This window comes from Globicephala melas, chromosome 10, assembly GCF_963455315.2.
Source record: "Globicephala melas chromosome 10, mGloMel1.2, whole genome shotgun sequence".
Taxonomy (NCBI): Eukaryota; Metazoa; Chordata; class Mammalia; order Artiodactyla; family Delphinidae; genus Globicephala; species Globicephala melas.
In genome coordinates this window covers 59608751-59628619 of record NC_083323.1, presented here as the reverse complement: position 1 = coordinate 59628619, position 19869 = coordinate 59608751, and the positions used below count along the sequence as shown (strand labels likewise).

At 54.7% G+C, this 19869-nt stretch overlaps 2 protein-coding genes across 2 annotated transcripts; both read left to right on the top strand.

Moving 5' to 3' along the window:
• The first annotated feature begins 1291 nt into the window (after window positions 1–1291).
• Window positions 1292–7879, top strand: HOXC13 (homeobox C13). Its single transcript, XM_030866799.2, has 2 exons — window positions 1292–2030; window positions 7623–7879. Exons 1-2 carry the CDS (start codon window positions 1292–1294, stop codon window positions 7877–7879), a joined length of 996 nt encoding a protein of 331 aa, XP_030722659.1.
• Window positions 7880–17303: 9424 nt separating this feature from the next.
• On the top strand, window positions 17304–18907 carry HOXC12 (homeobox C12). The gene is made up of 2 exons (XM_030866798.2): window positions 17304–17904; window positions 18669–18907. The coding sequence occupies exons 1-2, from the start codon at window positions 17304–17306 to the stop codon at window positions 18905–18907; spliced, it is 840 nt and encodes a 279-aa protein (XP_030722658.1).
• Window positions 18908–19869: the final 962 nt, after the last annotated feature.

Here is a 19869-nt window from a genome sequence, read left to right as displayed (position 1 = left end):
GGGAACTGCGTTGATCCCGGCTCTGCCTGGCCCCTCAGCCTATGGCCGGCTCAACCCAGGCGGCCGAGGGCGGAGGCGGATCCGCCAGGCTCGGATCGGGCCTCCTGGGGTCTCCCAGAGTAGCGCCTGGGAAATGTCCCTCCAAAGGGGCAGCGCTGCCGACTCTCCCTCATCCCACGTTTCCTTTTGTACACGGATCTGAGAGCGCGTGCTCTTCTTGTTCGCATGAAGAGCTTTTCAGCTTTCCTAGACCGAATCCCTGCTCCTCCTCCCCCTTTTCTTTGAAAAATCTCACTCCGAGTCTTTTAATTTCTATTGTATGTTGAAATACCCCTCTATTCTATTGCCCCCATTTCTCTTCTTTATTCTATCTCAATTTTTCGTTGAGAGCATCCCGCCCTCCGTGTGATGATGTTTGTGTTTGGGGGCTATTACATCCTCCTAGCCTTCTCTGCTCCGCTGGAGGAAGACCTGCGGGCAACGAGCCTAGAGAGGGTCCCTCTTAGACAACTGGGGCTTTGGGGAAAGTGGCTGAAAGTCGGAAATGGAAACACAATCCCGGCATCAAAGTCTTGCTGCTCGGTGTCGGGTTCTTTCCAGCCGGAGCTCCCAGGGAGTCAGCCAAGGCCAGACCCAGGGCTCCCCACGCCCTGCCGGTGCGCATCCGCCTGCTTTCCAGTTTTTTTATTTATTAAGAAAAAAAAAATACGGTGTCTCCCCGACCCTTAGCTCCAAGCCCCAATCCAGTCAGCGATCTTTTGGGGTAGGAATCAGTCTCCCCCACACGCCTTCTAAGCCTAGTGGGAGGCTCCCAGGAAAAGTCCTGGTCTTGCCAGACCCCTTTGCGTCGGCCAAATTCAGCCTCCCCCTTCTCATTCTCCCTCCCCGAGGCCGGCCAGGGGGCGTTGCCCTGTCCCTTTAAATTTCCCAGCTCCCTCCTCTTTGCCCCTCCTGAGAGCCAATCAGCAGAGACCTCTTCCCTTTCGCCCCGCCCCACCTCTAGGGGTGGGAACCCCAGGAGACCCGGCCAAGGAATCACGTGCACGGGTGGCGTCACGTGGACGCAGGAGGGTTGCCGACGGGAGGCTGGCGGGAGCCTGTGATTTCTTAATGAAATGTCCCCGCATGCGTAGAGGACATGTAGGGAGGGAGGTGGAAGCACCAGGAGGAGGAGGGGAGGGGTAGAGAGAGAAGGGAGGAGGGATGGGGGAGGGGAAAAGGGAGCGAGGTGTCTCCCCAGCTCGCAGCCTCTGGCAAGTGGAGTTTTTAAAAAGCTCGAGCAGATCATGTCATGACGACTTCGCTGCTCCTGCATCCTCGCTGGCCGGAGAGCCTTATGTACGTCTATGAGGACAGCGCGGCGGAGAGCGGCAGCGGCGGCGGCGGCGGCGGCGGGGGCGGCGGCGGCGCGGGCGGCGCGGGGGGTGGCTGCAGCGGAGCGAGCCCCGGCAAAGCCCCGAGCATGGACGGGCTGGGCAGCAGCTGCCCGGCCAGCCACTGCCGCGACCTGCTTCCGCACCCGGTGCTGGGCCGCCCGCCGGCTCCCCTGGGCGCCCCTCAGGGCGCCGTCTACACGGACATCCCGGCCCCGGAGGCGGCGCGCCAATGCGCCCCGCCGCCGGCGCCCCCCACCTCGTCCAGCGCCACTCTGGGCTACGGCTACCCTTTCGGTGGCAGCTACTACGGCTGCCGCCTGTCGCACAACGTGAACCTGCAGCAAAAGCCTTGCGCCTACCACCCGGGCGATAAGTACCCCGAGCCGTCGGGCGCCCTGCCGGGTGACGACCTGTCCTCCAGGGCCAAGGAGTTCGCCTTCTATCCCAGCTTCGCCAGCTCCTACCAGGCGATGCCCGGCTACCTGGACGTGTCTGTGGTGCCTGGGATCAGCGGGCACCCGGAGCCGCGTCACGACGCGCTCATCCCCGTCGAAGGCTACCAGCACTGGGCTCTCTCCAACGGCTGGGACAGTCAGGTGTACTGCTCCAAGGAGCAGTCTCAGTCCGCCCACCTCTGGAAGTCTCCCTTTCCAGGTAAGGAAGGGGCCCGAGCGCCGCCGCCGCCGCCGCCAGGGACCCGTCCCAGCCCCGCCTGCCCCGGGGCTCCGCGCCCCAGCCACCCCCGCCGTCTGGCCCCGGCGCGCCGGCTCTCCTGGGCTGCCGATGGAGCCGGCCGGGCGAGCTGCGCTGAGGAATGCGCCGGGGAAGAAATCTGCTCCGACACGTTCCCCGGAGCTGCCAGGCGGAGAGTGAAGCAATCACAGGCGCCCGAGCGCCCGGCCGCCGGCTCCGCTCCAGTCGGGAGCTTGTCTCCTCCTCCCCCAGCGGGCTCCAGTCTCACGCGCGGCTCTTGGCCTCCTAAGCCCGCTTCCGGCCAGGAATGGGGGGTGGGGTGGGCCTTGGGTGCCTTGGAATCCAAAACCACTAGGACAAAACGCTCAACCCACCGATTAATTGGGGAAAAAAATTAGAACCCCCAAACATTTTGTTTGCCTGAATGTCCAAGATCATTCAGGCACTGCAGGCACTGGACAGTTTTTGTTGTTGTTTTTAAATAGGGGTCTAATTTGCCGGGATCTACAGAAATGTAGGGTGTTTTCTTTTTTCTTTTCTTGATTTATTTTAAGAATTTGGCCACGAATTTCCTGATTGTTAAAGGAACAAGAGAGCTAAAATCTCTAGAGAGGGTGTGGAGAAAAGGGAATTCACATCCCTCTCCTGGATTATAAAATTCTTTGCCTCTCTGGTGCACTGAGCTCAAATCCTGTGGGTGTTCGCACTACCAACTCCCCCAAATGCGGGAGAGAAGGAGAGTTCCCCATGCCTTAGACACAGGGGAGTGTCTCTTTCTCTTAGAGGGGAGTGAGGATGAGGGTGGGGGGGGAGACCTGCTTTGGAAGGATCTGAGGTCCAGGCCCAGGCAGGGGACCCCTCTGCATTGTCTGGCTCCATATGCGGTGGGGGATTGGAATTTACTGGTGTTCTGTTCCCTTTCCAATTGAGGCTATCTCTGAACAGGAAGGGATCCTGCAAACCACCACCCCCCCACACTCCACAGGGGAAAAGACCAGTTCCAGGTTTCTCAAAACCACATCAGGAGCTTTGTATTCAGCTTTGTGCTGAGAAATCAGGATTCAGGGTCTAGTGAATCCAGAGCTTGAGTCTGCTCTTGCTATATATGAGCAGAGCTCAGTGGGAGAGGGCTGACTGGCTCCGTTCTGATGCCTACAGGGGTCCTGGGGGCCCCGACCAGCCATATATGGCTCCCCACATTGCCCAGAGCCCCCCCCTCCCCAACTCTACATGTGGACCCAGGGACATTTTCATTGGGAAGTGTAGACCTGAAGACCTCCTAAGGGTGGGCCTGAAATTCCTCTGCATCCGGGATTGGGGCAAGGACAGATGGTTAAAAAAAAATTACTGAATGATATTAAAAAGTGTAGCAAATAACATTCTTGTAAATATTATAAGATGACTTAGTATAACACAACTGACCAAGGTGGGACCCACACTAGACACCCAATTTCTGGCTGCCAGAAGATTTAGGTTGATAGAATTTTAGTACATGGTGTCATGCGTTACCTACTCTGCATTGACTATATTTTTATATAATATGATTTCTGTTATTAACCACCTAATACGAAACACATAATAACACTTTTCTAGAAGATAGGCAACTCACATGTAGGTGTACAATAGTGTGTTGTGGAGATATGGCCCTTTAATTTCCCATCCCACCCAGATGGGAAGCTGCTTAGGAGATGGGGGTTTAGCAGGAATTCCTGGAGCATCAGTAGCTGGTAGCCAACAGGCCATGCTAAGGGGCTGAAGGGCAGAGGGGCAGATGCCCACCCAGCCCACTGTGGGCAGAGGCACAAGTCTAGAGCAGTGGGCGGTGGGTTTAGTGTGAAGAGGGGATGAGAGGGAGCTGCTCTGGCATTGCTGTGTACGCATGTGGAGCAAGGTGGGAGTGAGAGATTGGAGAGAAGCTCAGAAATATCTTTGAGCAAAATAAACATCTTAAAGATTCCCAGGAAAAAAAAAAACTAAAAGTAAGCACTTTTTTATCACAGCCTCCTAGAGAAAAATATCTTTGACATAAAAAAATATATAGCCCAACTGAGATTTAATACACTTGCAAATTATGGCATGGAAGTGGATATAAAAACCCAGTGTATCTCAACAGCTATGTGCTCACACACTCCCGGTGTGGAAGTAGAATCGGGCTGGTGTATCTCAGTGAGTGCAGAGGTCCAGGCAAAAGGCAGATGAATAAGAAATTATGCTCAGACACCCTCCATCTTTCTACCCACACAGAGCTCCTTTAAAGTAGTGAGATTTCCAGATAACTCTGTCTATGCAATTGTGGTTTGTTCGGCAGCATCTAGGCATAAACACTACTGTCTCTTTTCAGTGCCTCTGGCTCTGAGAGACCTCATCTATGGCAGTCTGGGCTGGTGTGGGAGATGAAGGCAATTGTTCAGAAAGATCCAGATAATTAGGGCCCAGCTGAGTTGTGGCTTCTTCCTTCACCCAATTATCTAGACCCTTGCTTCTTTGCTCTTTTTTTTTTCTTCCTATAGTGAGTATAGACAGTTTTTAATTTTGACAGAGAGAGGCAGAAATTCCAAGAGAGAATCAGCAGAAATTCCAAGAGAGAAGCAGAGAGGAGGGGGGCGGGGTGGGGGAGACAGGGAGAGACAGAGACAGATAGGATAGGAGGAGACAGTAAGAGAGAGAAGGAGATAATGGGCTCTTTGGGCCATACTGGAAGTCTCTACTGACAAGTCTTTGGAATTTGCTTGAGAAGAGTGGCTAGGATTTCTAGCTGAACAAGGTCCTCTTCGGAGGACCAGAGCCCTGTTTTGGGAGTGGGTGGGTCAAGAGCCAGTGGGCAGTAGGAACATGTACACAGGACCCCAAGAGAGAGCTGTGGCTGAGCATTGATCTGATTTTTATCTGCTCCTCAAAAGTGTCTATTAGGTTCCCAGGTATGAAGTGGGGTGTGTGTGTGTGTGTGTGTGTGTGTGTGTGTGTGTGTGCACGCCCACACGCTCTGAAGGGAGATTAGGGAAAGGTTGATTGTAAAATTAATCACCAAGTCCTCTACTTACTTTAGGCAGCATAGACACAACTCGAGGCCTAAGCTTCCAGATGTTTCCACATCTGCAGATCCCACTTCCTTTCCAGACAAGACAGCAGACAATGAAAGGGGGCTTCTTTCAGAAGGCAAGACTGAAGGTATTTCCCCAGTTGGCCAAAACAACCAGCCGTTAGGTCTGATCCATGAAAAACTTGGCCACATCAACTCTTGGCATTCTGTAGAGAAAAATAACCAATTTAGACCAGCTATCTGCTTTTTTTAAACTGATTTTTTAGGGTTTGTTGATTAAGCCTCATTGGAAATTTATAGTTGGGGTTTAGGAGACCCAAAATTGGGTAGATAATTGTGAGCATTTCCAGAAAGTGAAGTTTAAAAAAATCAGGGACAATTATCTGGTTAATTCAGGAACCCAAACCCACGTTTATCCCATTTGCTCTCCAGAAAAAAGGAGGTATTTTAAAGCTAAATTGTACCAAGTGGTCTGTTTCCATTTTAGAACTTACTGTGTCATTATGTTGAGTCCAAAAATCTGGGTTTGAAATCTGGCTCTGCCACTTAAGTTCTTTTACCTACTCTGAGCCTCAGATTCCTTATCTTGTAAAATGGGTTGAATAAAATAAGACTGGAAAGAATGTTCCGAGGATTAAAAAAAAAGCCTCACGGTATCATTACTGACCCTCTCTGTTTTACTCCTATTCCAGAATCATCAGTTTCTCAAATCATAGTTACATCTGTAAGAGTAAGACACATTTAAGAACTGTGAGACTTTTAAAAATTATCTTGTGCAAAAAAAAAAATCCTTTTTAACATAAAGGATCTGCTCTGCTAAAGTGAAGTTGTTTTGTTTTGCAGATTAAAAAAAAAAAAAAAAACTTGGCCTGTTCCTACATAGGCAGAGAAAAGTGACAAGTCCAACAATTTTCCTGAGAAATTGTCGTCATGAAGACAGCCAAACCAGGCCATTGGAACCCCCTCTCTCCCATATTCTTTCTGCGTACTTTATTCGCCCCCTGCATTTGATGGTGACCTCTTCTCTCCCCATCCTGTGTAGACAAGGGTCCCTGAGAGAGAGCAGACCCAATGAGAATGGGTATAAGGAAGGTGTTTCATGAGGGCGGGGTGGGGGGGCAGTGAGAACAAGCATTTCAGAAAGAGCTTTGTGTCCTTATTCTAGACTGTGTCTACACTTCCAAAGGGCAGTAAGAATGAAGGGGAAATCTCAAATATTCAGTCCTACTCATTAAATCCTGCATGAAGAAGTCTGCCAATTACGTTTTTAAAAATTGAAGGGTGAGTTACTCAGATAATTTCCCTAGTTCCCCACTTCCCCTTGAAAGTGTTGCTATGATGTTTTTATTGACAGAGGTGAGGGTGGAGTGGAAGGGGGGATATAAGTGACACGTATTGCCTGTGACATTCTCAGAGCATGAAGAAATTGAACTAGTAGTGGGATGACAAGGTATTTAGGATTGGGGTTCCCGCATGGGGTGGGGACAGTCTCCTTCAGCCTCAGAGGAATGACAGGGATAGCACATGGGAGCAGGATTTGCTGTTTTGCTGAGTGGACATTTATGGGGGCAAGGGAGGGGCACTGATTTCTTTTTATAGAAGACTTACGTGAACAGCTGGTTTCAACCCAAGAAGGGCTCTCTTGGTGTCTCCTCTGGTGGGCACACACCTGGGTGTGGACCCTCCACTTCTAGGGACCTGATTCCCTACATCTCACTGCTAGGACTTCTCACCTTGGATGTTACTAAGTGGCTCACAACACTGGACTCCTAGAGATTGGCTCCCAGGCAGTCTGGCTTCACCTGGCCACTTTTCTTCTCTCTAGCTGTCGGTGCTGGCCTCAGATTCCTAGTGCAGAGCCAGTGACCAAAGGCAAGAGGCCCCACTTGGGGGTCTGTGCCCACTGAAACTGTCTCCCTGCCCACCATGCCCTCCCTCAAACATACAAAAGAACACCTTCCTCTGATAATGGGGCAGAGTATAAACTGACCCATGCCCAAATGACCTACCTGCAGGAAAGAGGGATTTTCCTGAATACCTGCGATCCTGCAGGCTAGCAGACCAGGCTGCAATTTGGAGGGACCCCTCTAAGGGAACAGGGATTCTAATAAGGAGTGCTGTGTAGAGCCATACTGGAAGCTGAGCCAAAAGGAAAAATCAGTAATACTGGTCCCGTATTTATTTAAAATTTTCATATTTTGTTCATCATGGATTCCTGGGCATTCGTTTATATATTTTAAAACATTGCATTAAAATATCATTCATCTTGGTTACTGAGTTTGGGCGCCCCCTCCTTTAAAGTTTGCGCCAGAGGCAATACCCCAGGGTCCTCACCTAAGTCGAGGCCTTGCTAATAACAGAGGTGCAAAAGATTTGGGGACAATCCGTCAGCTCCCTTTGAGTCCCTGCCGGAACCTGCGCCTCCGCAGCCGTGCGGACTTGAGGCCCCTTGCGGGGTCCTGGGTCCAACCATGCGACTCACTTCCTGCCGCCCGCCTTCTCTCTCCCCCCAGACGTGGTCCCCCTACAGCCCGAGGTCAACAGCTACCGCCGCGGGCGCAAGAAACGCGTGCCCTACACCAAGGTGCAGCTGAAGGAGCTAGAGAAGGAGTATGCGGCCAGCAAGTTCATCACCAAAGAGAAGCGCCGGCGCATCTCGGCTACCACGAACCTCTCGGAGCGCCAGGTCACCATCTGGTTCCAGAACCGGCGGGTCAAAGAGAAGAAGGTGGTCAGCAAATCAAAAGCGCCTCATCTTCACTCTACCTGACCGCCCACCCAGCTGCCCGCCCCGTCTATTTATGTCGCCGATTTGTACCATATCCGAACACACCGAAGGACGCTTTTCGGGTACAGACAAATATTTAATGTTAACCAGAAAGAGGAACCACTCCGCTGGGAGGCAGAGGGTATCAAAGGGTGTGCTCTGCCGCCCTCTACTCCCCACCCCATCCTCAACCCTCACCCCTATGCAGATGGCATCTACCCCGCCTCAGCGGCTTTGGAGGTGGGTCCGGGCAGGCGTGGGAGGAAGGCAGCCTGCCTCCACTCCCTCTGGCCGTTGCCCCTCGCCTTGCCGGAGCGCCGAGTGGCAGCCAAGAGCCCAGTCATTCCAGCCAAAGCAGAGCTGGGGAACCCCGAATGACCCCATTTTTGCCTCATCCTTTGCCCGGGCAGGTAGATGACCCCCCTAAGGGTGCGACCCCGAGCAGGACCTGGCGAGCTCCTACTTTCCGTCCAGTCCTTCCTCCCGTTCCCTGTCCCTCTGGCACTCTTTAGTTAGGCAAGATTTCCCAGTTAAGATGTTTCTGTGCATATTTTAAAAGTCACATTAATATTAATGATAAGTATTAGGGACCTGGCATCGTGATTGGAGTACAGACAGCGCTTAGGTTTTTTCTTTCCTGTTTCAACAAAAGCTGGAATTGGATGAGGAGACACCTACCCTTCTCCCCCACCTGGACCAAGGAACTGAGTTTCTGAGGAGCCACCTTTGCCCCCATGGCCTCCTCTGTTCTGCTTCTCAATCAACATGCAGAAATCCAGGGAAGACAGAAACTCCCACCATGCTGCTAAATCTGTCTTCTCTCCTTCTCTCTCTGTGGCGAGACTGAGGGTCAGGCCATGCACAGGAGCAGAACTTTTTTGCTAGGGAACGGACAAGCTTCTCTTCCAAGGGGATGGAGAGCGGGTCCCCCGGCAGATTCCCTCTCCAGTTGCTTCTCCGTCAAGGCGGTAGCTGAGAAGGCCTCACATTTTCACTTTTACTCATTGTCCTGAGGACAGCAGTTTTTCTTCCAGGAGGCCAAGATAGCTGGCTCCCAGTTAGCCAGCTAACGCAGACGCTGCCTGACATTTCCCTCCTCAAAGGCCAACTTGGTGCTGGGGGATGGGGGCTCACCTTCTCCCTTCCCACTGGTGCATTACAAAAGCGTGTTCTTTTGAAATGTTCATCCAAAACAGGCTTTTAAAAAATGTTGTGTATCTGTATATAGTATTGTGATGTCTGAATGACAATGTACTGAATGCAAAAAGGAAAAAAATACCACAAACCTGTTTTTAAAATAAAATCTTTTTTTTTTTTTGCCTTGATTTTATCGCTCAGATTCCTTCTGAAACTCCTTCTATCCACTGGTTCTTGGGGTAGGCTCTATTGCCCTGACTCAGCCAGAATGGGCAGGGGGAAGAGTAGAGAGAACACCCCCAGCTGGATAGATCCCAAATTTATATTCTGCTCCACGTAAGTTTTTTAAGTGAGGTTTTCAGATTGTTGATACGATCTAGACAGAAGAAAACTCTTTCCCATCCTGATGCCCCAAATAGATGAGTTCGCTTGGGAGAGAAGGATGTGATCAGCGACTGAAAAGGCCTGGGAGCAAGTGAGTGGGTTCACTTCAGTTAATAGAGCTCAGAGCTGGATCTCTGTGCTGAGAAAGTGGTGTCCCAGCTGGCGACTGGATGCTGTGGTGGTGGCAGCGTGGCGGCAGTGGGGAGCTAATCTTGCTCCTGAGGCTCTACTGCCCCCAGAGGGTCCCAAATCCCTCCAGACAGTTCAGAGCTGGAGCTGGGAAGGGGTCCCCTCAGTCTGCCCTGCTGGGAGGCCGCTGCAAGCTCCGTATTCCCAAGCTGCTCCCTTTTCCTCTCCACCAACCTATGCAAGAGGTCGGGCTGCTAGGACCCCATGGGCCCCCAGTCCTCTAAGCCAATCTCACTTGTATTCTCCAGCATTGTCGGGAACCCCAGTCTTCCAGGCAATCAGGAGCCCTGTAGACTCTGCCACTAATTTGTTTTCCCTGCCGCGTCCGTCTGTGCCTATCTCCCTATCTGGCTGAGTTAATGAGATCGTTAAGTTGTCAGGTTAAGAGACTTTTAAAAAGCGATATAGCCTAAAACAATGTTATCTCAGATTAAATCTTTACTGCAGCAATTTTTATTTATATATAATATTTTTTCCGTTCCTGAGACACAGAAAGACTGGAGGCATTGGGTTGGAAATCAGAGTTCTCTGATCTCACTTTGCCTGATGGCTGACGTTCTTAAAATTTTATTTAAATAAATGTTTCAGGGGTGTGTGTATGTGCCACACACACACACACACACACACACCCCGAATCTGAGAGACAAAGAGCCTGAGGAATTCACCCTCTGTGGAGGCTCCGCTACTGATACTGCTGCCAGTCCTTTTCTACTCCATTTCAACTCTGGGTTAACCACCAAAGAATCCCACGCTGGGCAGTACAGATCTAGGAGGGAATAGATGAATCTCCCAGGAATAATGTTCATTCTTAATTCCATCTCTCCTTTCTCTCCCCACTCACCACCTTAACCTCTCTCCAAAACCCCTGAGTCTCTCCGGAGATGGGAAGAATTGAAAATTAAATGTGTGTGTTTGGTCAGAAAAAGGAACTGAGTAGACAAGAGACCCGGGGCTCCCTTGATACCCCCACCCCTCTTGACTTGGGGGTACATTGGGTAGTCCCATGACACAGCTGTAGAGTCAGTGGAAGCTGGAGACTCAGTGGGGAAAGAGAATTCTATAGTTCTCCGAGGCATCCTTCCACTTCTGCACACAAATCCACATGAGGGCAAATGAGCGAGTCTTCCCACATGGAGGGATACGCCCTAAGGCCCCAGAAGGGGGCGATGGAAAAGAGAAGAAAGCTTGCGCGGGCTCACTGGGGTTGCACTGGGACACCAGTGACCCAAGCAAGCACTGCGGTCCCTCTGAGTCCCTGTGAGCCCCAGTGTGCCGCAGGGTGTTTAAGATGCCTCCCATGCACTGGATCAAATGTTCCTGGATCAGTTTTGGAGATGCCCGTTCCATAAAAGTAAGCACGAGAATGGAAAGTCCTAGGTGAGACAGGTATTGTGTGAGTATGCTTTCTGGGGACACACACTTCCCAGAGTTGGGAAAAAGCATGATTCTCTCCCTGATTGTGTTGGTTCCTTACCTTTCCTTCCTCTGAGAGCTGGCATTCTCATTGGGGAACTCTGTGAGACATTCCTGTGAAGGTGTGTGTATACGTGTGTTTGTGTGTATGCGTGTGTGTAGAGCCTCTGACCAGTGCAGAATTTCCTCAGCCTTTTCTGCCTGTGTGTGTGCACGTGTAGCAATGTTGTCAGCCGGCACTGATCTCAGGGCGTAGAGTGTGTTTTCTTTTCTTTATGCAAATCTATAGAAAGCCTTTCTTTCCAAGGCCAGTCCTCTAGTGTCTGTGTGAGAGTGAGGATGCAATAAATATGCGGGGGCAAGGGGATAGAAAATGTCTGAAGGATTGTGAGTATAGAGGCATCCCCGGGAAATGGACAGCTCTTCTCTGGGACTGAGGTTCCTGCTATCTTTCTCATAATCCGATGACATCCCCGGCTCCTTGTGGCTCCCCGTGGCAAGGGCTGGGGGGACCCGGGTGAGCTGGAGCCTCACAGGACTCTCGGTCTGGAGGGCTCTATACCAGGCTGCCAGGGAGGGCTCAGTTAGATATTTTCCTGAGCTTGGGGAGAAAACCCCTTCCCCACCCACATCTTAGTCCTCAGACCTAGGGCCAGCAGAATGGGCCTTTTGGCCAGTAGTCAGTCCCACAGCCAGGAACCCACCTGAGGGAGCAAGGCCAGCAGTTCTCGGGAGATCCCTCCAGGACTGTCTCCAGACCATCTGCTCCTGAGGCTTTTCGACAGGCGGCTCGGTCAGCAGGCCCCGTGTGGGTATAAGGCAGGGGCAGCCCCTGGGACACTCTCCATCTACCAGAGGATTGAAGCTGGGGACCCTGCAGCAGCCCCCTCTGTTCAGAAGAGAACTCCCCACCCTAGGATCCACCTGGGTCTGACTTGGATGGTGTCAGGAGCCCACTCCTCAAAAACTCCAAGTGCCGGATCAGGCAGATGTGTATCTAGACCCGCGCTGGTGGAGGATTGAGGGGCCCTGGGGAGCCAGGGGCTTCTGGGAGGAGGAGGGGGCCAGAGCCTTTTCGCAACCAACCAGGCTCTTCCTCTTTTAGCCTTGACCGTGACTAGGTCTTTCTGACCTTGACATCACAGGGAGCACAGGGAAGGGGGGAGGGTGGAAAAGGCCTTGATCTTCCGGTGGCCAGAGAAGGGGAGGGCCACTCGCCCCCTTGACGCGCCATCCCCCTTCCCGCCAGAGCCCGCCGCCTCTGTTTACACACAGAGGTGTCGTCTCCAGTCTAGACAGGGGCGCTAATAACGCCCATAAAAGGCGGCCTCTCCAGAGATGCTCTGCAACTCGGCTCCCGCGCGCCTACCGCTGGCCGCAGCCTCCGCCTCCTCCGCCCCGCCCTCCTCAGATACCTCGGCTGGGCTTGCGGGCCGCCTTGGGAGGGGGCACCCAGAGGGTTTCTAGAGGCCGAGAACCCCCGCCCCGCACCCTTCTGAACCTCTTCCGTCTCCAAAGGTAAGTGGACCCCCGCTCTTCCAGCCCAGCCAGCCTTGGGGATAGCGCATCCTCCTACCCCCACCAGCCTCCCGGGCCCGTTGCCCTTACCCCGATCCGCCCCTGCCCAGCGCCACACCCGCCCCCGCCCCGAACTGGAGGCTTGGATTTGGGTAGCAGTTGGGTAGCTGGGCAGATCAGACCCCGGGCAGAACTCAGCCCCTCCCCAGAGCTAGGCCTGGTCAGAGGCCATGGTCACAGGGAGCGGCTGGCTGTGGGGCAGAGGGCACTCTGGGTAGTCCTCACCCCATACTGAGCTTCGAGGTCCACGGAGACCAGGCCCTGGGCTCCCCATACTTTGCTGGCGACTGTAGGTGTGGTGTTTGTGGAGAAGGTGCTTTTTTTTTTTTTTTTTAAATAACTTGGTCCCCACACCTTTCCTGATACTCAGTAATTCACTAGGTGGAAGAGATCCTCTGCTGGCGAGGGGGAAAATGTCAGAACCCCGAAATTATTTAACTATTAGTGCGCCGAAAGGACAGTGAAAATGGGGGAAGATGGCTCACTTAGGGATGCTCAGGTGAGGGGTGGAGGGATGGTCTCCCAGATGTTCCTGCCTGGGACCACCCCTATCCCTTCCCCATTTCCTGAGTAGCAATCGGGCTGGGATCTTGTGGTGGGAGGGGGACAAGTGGAGCCACTGAATGCTTGGAGGAGGTTAGGACGCTGTTGACCCCAGGCTGCTTGTGTGAGCCTGAGAGCCTGACTGGGCCCCCTCACCCAAGGTCCCGCTCACACCCCGCTCCTCCAGGCTGCAGAGCCCTGGAAGGCAGCACGGGGGAAGGGGCCTCCTCACCTTCTCCTTAAGTCCTAGGCACCCGTAAGGAGGCCTGGGAGCCAGGTGGGCTCGGACCCCTGGATGAGCTGGTGAAGCGAAGAACGAGGAGTCTGAGCCCCTACCTCCACCCGTCAGCCTTGGTTGACCCCGACAAAATCCTGCCCCAAGCCTAAGATGCCCTAAAGGGGTGACACATAGAGAGCCGAGGGGTCGGGCTGGGGCCCAGACCTTCCCCACCCGCCGCTTTCCGTCTCGCCTCTCCCGCCCAGCCCAGCTCCTGCTCACCTCCCTTCAGAGACCCAGGCCCTGCCTCATGTGCGTAGGCGGCAGAACCGTTTTGTGCAAACTAGGCAGTGACCTTGAACTGGGCCGCCTTGGCCTCTCGACTGTTGCGGGAGAAGGCAGCACCGCGCGGTATAATTTCGACCTCGGTTTGCCTGGGGAGCCCGAACACTGCGGCTCACAGCCACTCCGCGGTGGCCTAAGCCTCCCGCAGCTGCTCTGCCCCTGCCACCAGAGCCGGCCGTAGATTTTATAATAACTCCTTTCGCCTGGCTCGGCGGCAGTGGGGACTCGAGTATCAGCGCATAGCCCGTGAAGATGCAGGAGGGACGGAGGCTTAGACAGAGTCGGTGCGGGAGAGGCGGCGGCGCATCCAGCTGGTGGATGCGAGGAAGCAAGAGGGCTGCCGCGAGTCTTCAAGGAAAGCCTTGGACCACATCCTGGCCTTCAGTTTTAGTTAACCCCTGAGTTAATGAGCGGGCCATGGTTGAGCCAGGCCAGCTGCATCAGGAACCTGTGGTCCAGGGTCCAGCAGGCAGTCCACCTCTTCTAATCTCGTGATTTGATGAATGTGCGGAAGAGCGGGCGCAGAGATTGCTCCGCGGGTCCAGAGCCTTGCCAGGCCAGTACAGTTTTCCATGTGAGCTGCGAAGTGCCGGCGGATTGAACCCAGCTAGAAGCCGCTGCCCAGCGCCTTCGGCTGCTGCGAGTCCTAAGCATTCTCCTCACCAAGTCCCCCGTCGGCTCCTGGAGAGCAGCTCTCGCCGAGGCTGGATTTAGATCTGAAGCTTTGCACCCGAGCCTCCCGCCGGTCCTGGGGACCCAGGCTGGGAGCGGAGCTCTGCAGCCAGTTAGTCCGAGTAGGGTTAAGAAAGGGGCGCCTGAGCTGCGTGTGCGGCGGGGAGCCTTAAAGGCGCACAGAACCGCGGTGGTACACGAGGAGGCTGGGCGCCTAGATTGCCTGGGTCCTCGCCGGGGTCCTGATAACCCCTAGGTTCCTAGTGATCCTCGAGTGGCAGGGCACTGGGGATGTGAATTTTGCTGATGGGCCTCGGCAGCTCTCCCCTAGAGGAATCAGGTCGGCTGCACGGAAGGAAGAGGGGGAAGGAAGAGGGGTTTGTGCGTGTGCCAGTGCCCAGGGTCCGAAACGTGGGGAAACTGGTCTTTTTTGATGGGGCCAAATCGGACCGGGAGAAACTGCGTGTCTGGAAGAAGGAAGTCCTCACTCCATCCTCATTTCCCCGGCATTGCATCTGCCGCCCTGTGGCCGCCTCTCTGCGTGCTCAGCGGCCTGGCCGGGAGGGCAGCGAGCACAGCTCCGGGCCTGAGATTTTCGAGCTGGCGAGGGATGCGAAAAGGCTAAGACCTTCCTCCTGGCGTCTCCCTTCTAGGAGATTGGAGTCATCTGGGAGGGGAAAAAGAGAATGGGGAGAAACCTCCAGCGCACAAGGACTAGCGATTATCTCGCTAAGCTCAACTCGGCCTCCCCCACACCAACAATAGCGGCTGAGCGCGAGGCCTGGAGGCCTGGAGACCTCGCCGCCGGTGCAACGTTCTGATTGAAAACAGCAACGATATTAAAGTCACACCCTGTTTATCTTTATGACCAAAAATAACCCCCAAATAAATTTTTAAAATTAAATATTCAGTAACGCTCATTAATGCATCTTGAAAAGAGGCATAAATAAGATGTTGGAGATGCTGTGACGTGGATTTTGCAGCCGAGGGATGCTCTGTGCAGCCGCGCAGCCCCTTAATCAATTAAGCACGAAAAGGCCAATTCAGGCTCTCTCCTGCCCGCTCCTCGGCGCCCCGGCTCTCGTGGTTCTGACTGAAGGTGACTGCGCCGGGGCTGGGATCCCACCGCTTGGCTTCGGTTCTGGCAAGTGGGCCCGGCGCGGGGCGGGCTCCTGGGGGGGGGGCGGGAGGGACCTTGGCCGGCCAGGGCAGGGAAGGGGAAGAGGGGCGAGGGGCGGGTGCCGAGCTGCGAGCTGTGCCGGGCTGGGCGAAGCCCGCGCGGACACATTTCTGTCCCAGCTATGGTTTGGGATATGAAATCGCCCAGGGAGCTGTGGAATTCGAAGAATCTGCGTTTCTCTCTGCCATGTCCTGCAGAAGAGAGAAAAAGAGGGAGATGAGAATCTTCTGCTTCGCTCTGCTTTTGTAGCTTCCGCTCGTTCTCAGATATTTAACTTTCACCCACATGGATTTCTTTCTCCCAGATTCTCTCAGACTCACGTCTCCCTCATTTTCTCCAAATCTTCTGGTGTTCTGTCATATTTAGACTTTTGCTGAACTATTGATCTCACCTGGTATTACTTAAAGCCATGCTTTTGCTGGAGCCCGAAGTAATCGCATAGAAATCTGAGTATTGTGTCTACTGGACTCCAATAGAATACACCTAGTTTTGAGGGTTTGTTTCCTTTTTCATTTTAATCTGTTTGGCTGTGTCTGTGGACTTGGTTGAGACCGGATTGTGGTTTCCAGATGTCGATTAACTTCGCCTATGGCCAGCGTTGGGTTCTCAGCCTTCTGTGGAAGGAGCTACTGAGGTTAGCACTATAAAAATAATTTTAAACCCCTAACAAGATAATTCTCTGGCATTCTTTCCCTTAGTCCCAGCACACCTATTGGGCTGGGCACAGTTATCTGATGGTCCCAGTGGTATGCTAGGCTGGTTCTGGGGTGTGAGTGTCTCCTCCACAGTGGGAATCAGGAGCCTCTTGGGCCAGCCAAGCCCTGCTGGGAGCCCAGAGCCTCTTGCTGCAAAGTCTCCAAGAGACGCCCCCAGAAGCCCCCCTGACCCACAGAAGTCATGGGGAAGAGTAGTTCAGCCCCCAGATTTTCAGGAGCAGGCAGGCAAGTCCTCATGGAGCTGGGCGCTTCCTTTTTCTGCTGCTTCTGCCTCTCTTCTGCATCCCTCCTCTGACGGTGAGTGAAGGTGTGTGGCTGGGTGGCTCCCAGCTGGAGAATGGGGAAGACCCAGCATTAGTAATCCTCCCTGAGCCCTTCCTGGAGGAGAGGACCCCAGGTGTCTCCCTAAATTCCTGGGGAGAAAGAGCTGAGGGAAAGGAGCACAGCAGCGGCAGGGCTGGGAGAGACAGCGGCAGGGAAACCTGTCTTTACCCCCACTTCTCCTCTACTGTAAATAAACCCCGAGCCAAAGGGCTCATCCGTCTCCTTAAACAGCCAGTAAACTTTATATGACACGATATCTAATAGTAATTTATTGGGGAGATATTGTAAATTCCAACGGTTTTAGTTAATAAAGGAGCTAATTAAAGAGGGACGGGCTGGGCTCGGCCAGCTGTTGGTGAGAAGATAATACATCTGGGGGGGTAGTGCAGGGTGCAGAAGCGTGTATGTGCGGGTATTTTTGGTGTGGCTTTTTCCCTCTTGCCCCGCGTCGGGCGATTGCCTCGATCTCTGCGTTAGGTTTTATATGATTTTTTAAAAACCAGAAGCCAGAGAATAAATCTGCCCCCGCGGTTCGTTCCCTCCCCCCCCCCCAATTGGGGAAGGGGGAAGTTGGAGTTGGTGCGGGGTGGGGGGATTCTCTGTCCCCACCCATCCCCCTGGCGGCGGCGCCCACGTGAGCTGGACGGCCAATGGGTGGCCGGTGCAGGTTTAACTATGTTTAATGTCAGATAGCAATAAAGTAGAAGCTGCCGGTCGGGCCCCGCGGAAATGGGCGAGCATAATCTCCTGAATCCCGGGTTTGTGGGGCCGCTGGTGAACATCCACACGGGAGACACCTTCTACTTCCCCAACTTCCGTGCGTCCGGGGCGCAGCTGCCCGGGCTGCCTTCGCTGTCCTACCCGCGCCGCGACAACGTGTGCTCGCTGCCCTGGCCGTCGGCGGAGCCGTGCAATGGCTATCCGCAGCCCTATCTCGGCAGCCCGGTGTCGCTCAACCCGCCCTTCGGCCGCACGTGCGAGCTGGCGCGCGTGGAGGACAGCAAGGGTTATTACCGCGAGCCGTGCGCCGAGGGCGGCGGCGGGGGCCTGAAGCGTGAGGAGCGCGGGCGCGACCCCGGCCCAGGAGTCGGGCCCGGGGCAGCGCTGCTGCAGCTGGAGCCGTCGGGGCCGCCTGCTCTCGGTTTCAAGTACGACTACGCGGCAGGCGGCGAGGGTGGCGCGGGACCCCCGCACGACCCGCCCTCGTGCCAGTCGCTGGAATCCGACTCCAGTTCGTCCCTGCTTAACGAGGGCAACAAGGGCGCCGGCGCGGGCGACCCCGGCAGCTTGGTATCGCCTTTAAACCCCGGCGGCGGCCTCGCGGCCAGCGGTAAGGACCCCGGCCCATTCGCGAGGCTACTCCGGATGGGACGTCTGACCCGGGGCGGGGCGGGGGGGGTGGGCAGTGTAGGACTGAGCTAGGGCCTCCTGGGGTGACAGACTGTGTGGTGAGGAAGCGCTTCTTTTAAAAAAGGGAGTTGGGGGGGGCAAGCCCTATAAACATGTAAATATCCCCGTAAAAGAACCAGAGATTCCCTTTTTCCTCGGCCTGCAGCTGGAGGGGGCAGGGAGCTCCGGAGAAAGGGGATTCTGACACACTTCCCCAGGCCTTGGGGGGTGGGGACCCAGAGGCTGGTCCCTGCCCTCCCAGGGCCTCTCTTTCCACCTTCCCACAGGCCCCCATTACCTACTTTTTTTTTTTTATATATTTTATTAAAGAAAGGCCAGTGGTTGTCTCTTGTCACTCGCTCATGTCTGTTCTAACTAATCAGGACCCCATCCTGGAGGATGTGAGAGGAAGGGGCCAGGATATCCTGGAGAAGAAGAGGTTTGGGGAGAAGTGAGAGGATAGGAATTTGGAAGGTTCTGGGATACTGCAGTGAGAAGTAGGGGAGGCAAGGAGAAAGTGAAAGGGGAAAAAGAGATTGACGGAGGCAGAGGAGTTGGTGGGGATGGGAGTCTTCCTAAGAGAGGAGAGGAAGAGCCTGGGGTCGGGTGTTAGGCCAAGGTGAAAGGGGCTGGGGAAGGACCGACGGTACTGGGCTTGTCACCTCTTGGTCCCCTGGCCAACCCTGCTGGTTCGTCTCCACCCAGGCGCGCCCTGGTACCCGATCCACAGCCGCTCACGGAAGAAGCGCAAACCCTATTCGAAGTTGCAGCTGGCGGAGCTGGAGGGCGAGTTTCTGGTGAACGAGTTCATCACAAGGCAGCGCCGGAGGGAACTCTCAGACCGCTTGAATCTTAGTGACCAGCAGGTCAAGATCTGGTTTCAGAACCGCAGAATGAAAAAGAAAAGACTTCTGTTGAGGGAGCAAGCTCTCTCCTTCTTTTAGGGGGCAAGACACGGGCGCCAGCCCCAGACTGAGCCTGTCTCTGGCAGAGAGCAAAGAGGGGGCACTGCCTGGGACACAGTCCCCGCTTAGAACGCCAGGCGTCTCTGGCAGGTCCTCCTGGGACGTCCTCTTGTCTGTTTTGTTCGTGGTTCCCTCCCACACACCCCCCAGCAGACCCTGCCAGGTCCCAGAGAGAAGGGAAGAACCCAGCCAGGGAGAGGAAGCCCACAGCTGCAGGCAGGGGGTAGGGGCAGGGAAGGCTGAGGCGCTGGGGAGGGGCTAGTTTGACATGGGACCGGGGCGTTGGGCCTCCGTCTGAAGATCTGGAGGAAAGGTGACTCAGGCGTCCCCTCCCACCACTTTCCTTCCGTGGTCTTAGGTCTGTCTGCCTGCAGGAGTAGGCGAGGGTGGGGACAGTGGGACTAAGGCTCTCAGAACTTGCAGTTATTGGGGTTAGGAGAGGCTGCGAGGAGGGAGCAAGAGTGGAGGATGGGCAGAGAGCAGGGAAGGGGTCAGGGTAGCTCTGGGAGGGCAGAAGGAAGTGGGGGGACCTAGGAGGAAGTGTGGTTTGGGAGAACAGAATGATCAGCAATGTCCAGGTCCGCTGGGGTCTGGGTCCTCCAGGCCTGGACACAGAGCAGGCCCAGGCATAAGCATTTGGCAGACCCGGCTGTGGACAAGGTGATGATCAGGCTTTTGTCCCCTCTAGGGCAGGCCACCCGAACCGTCTCCTGGTCCCCAGCCCTCTCCCGAGCCCCCTGCGCCCATTCGCTCACAGGTGTGCTGCCATCCACTCTTCCTGCCGCTGAGGCGGCTGCGGACCGGAAGCCGCAAGCGGGGAATTGAGAGCTGAGCGGACGCAGCCTCGGGTTCAGTAGCCACCCCAGGGACCCCCACCTGGCCCTCCGGGAAGCCCAGGAAGCTGTAAAAGGAGCTGCGAAGCGCGGCATTGATTGGCCGAG

Coding starts and splice junctions, on each gene's coding strand:
- HOXC12 (XM_030866798.2), top strand. CDS start 17,304: ATGGGCGAGCATAATCTCCTGAATCCCGGGTTTGTGGGGCCGCTGGTG. Junction 17,905..18,668: donor CGGCGGCCTCGCGGCCAGCG/GTAAGGACCCCG, acceptor GTCTCCACCCAG/GCGCGCCCTGGTACCCGATC.
- HOXC13 (XM_030866799.2), top strand. CDS start 1,292: ATGACGACTTCGCTGCTCCTGCATCCTCGCTGGCCGGAGAGCCTTATG. Junction 2,031..7,622: donor CTGGAAGTCTCCCTTTCCAG/GTAAGGAAGGGG, acceptor CTCTCCCCCCAG/ACGTGGTCCCCCTACAGCCC.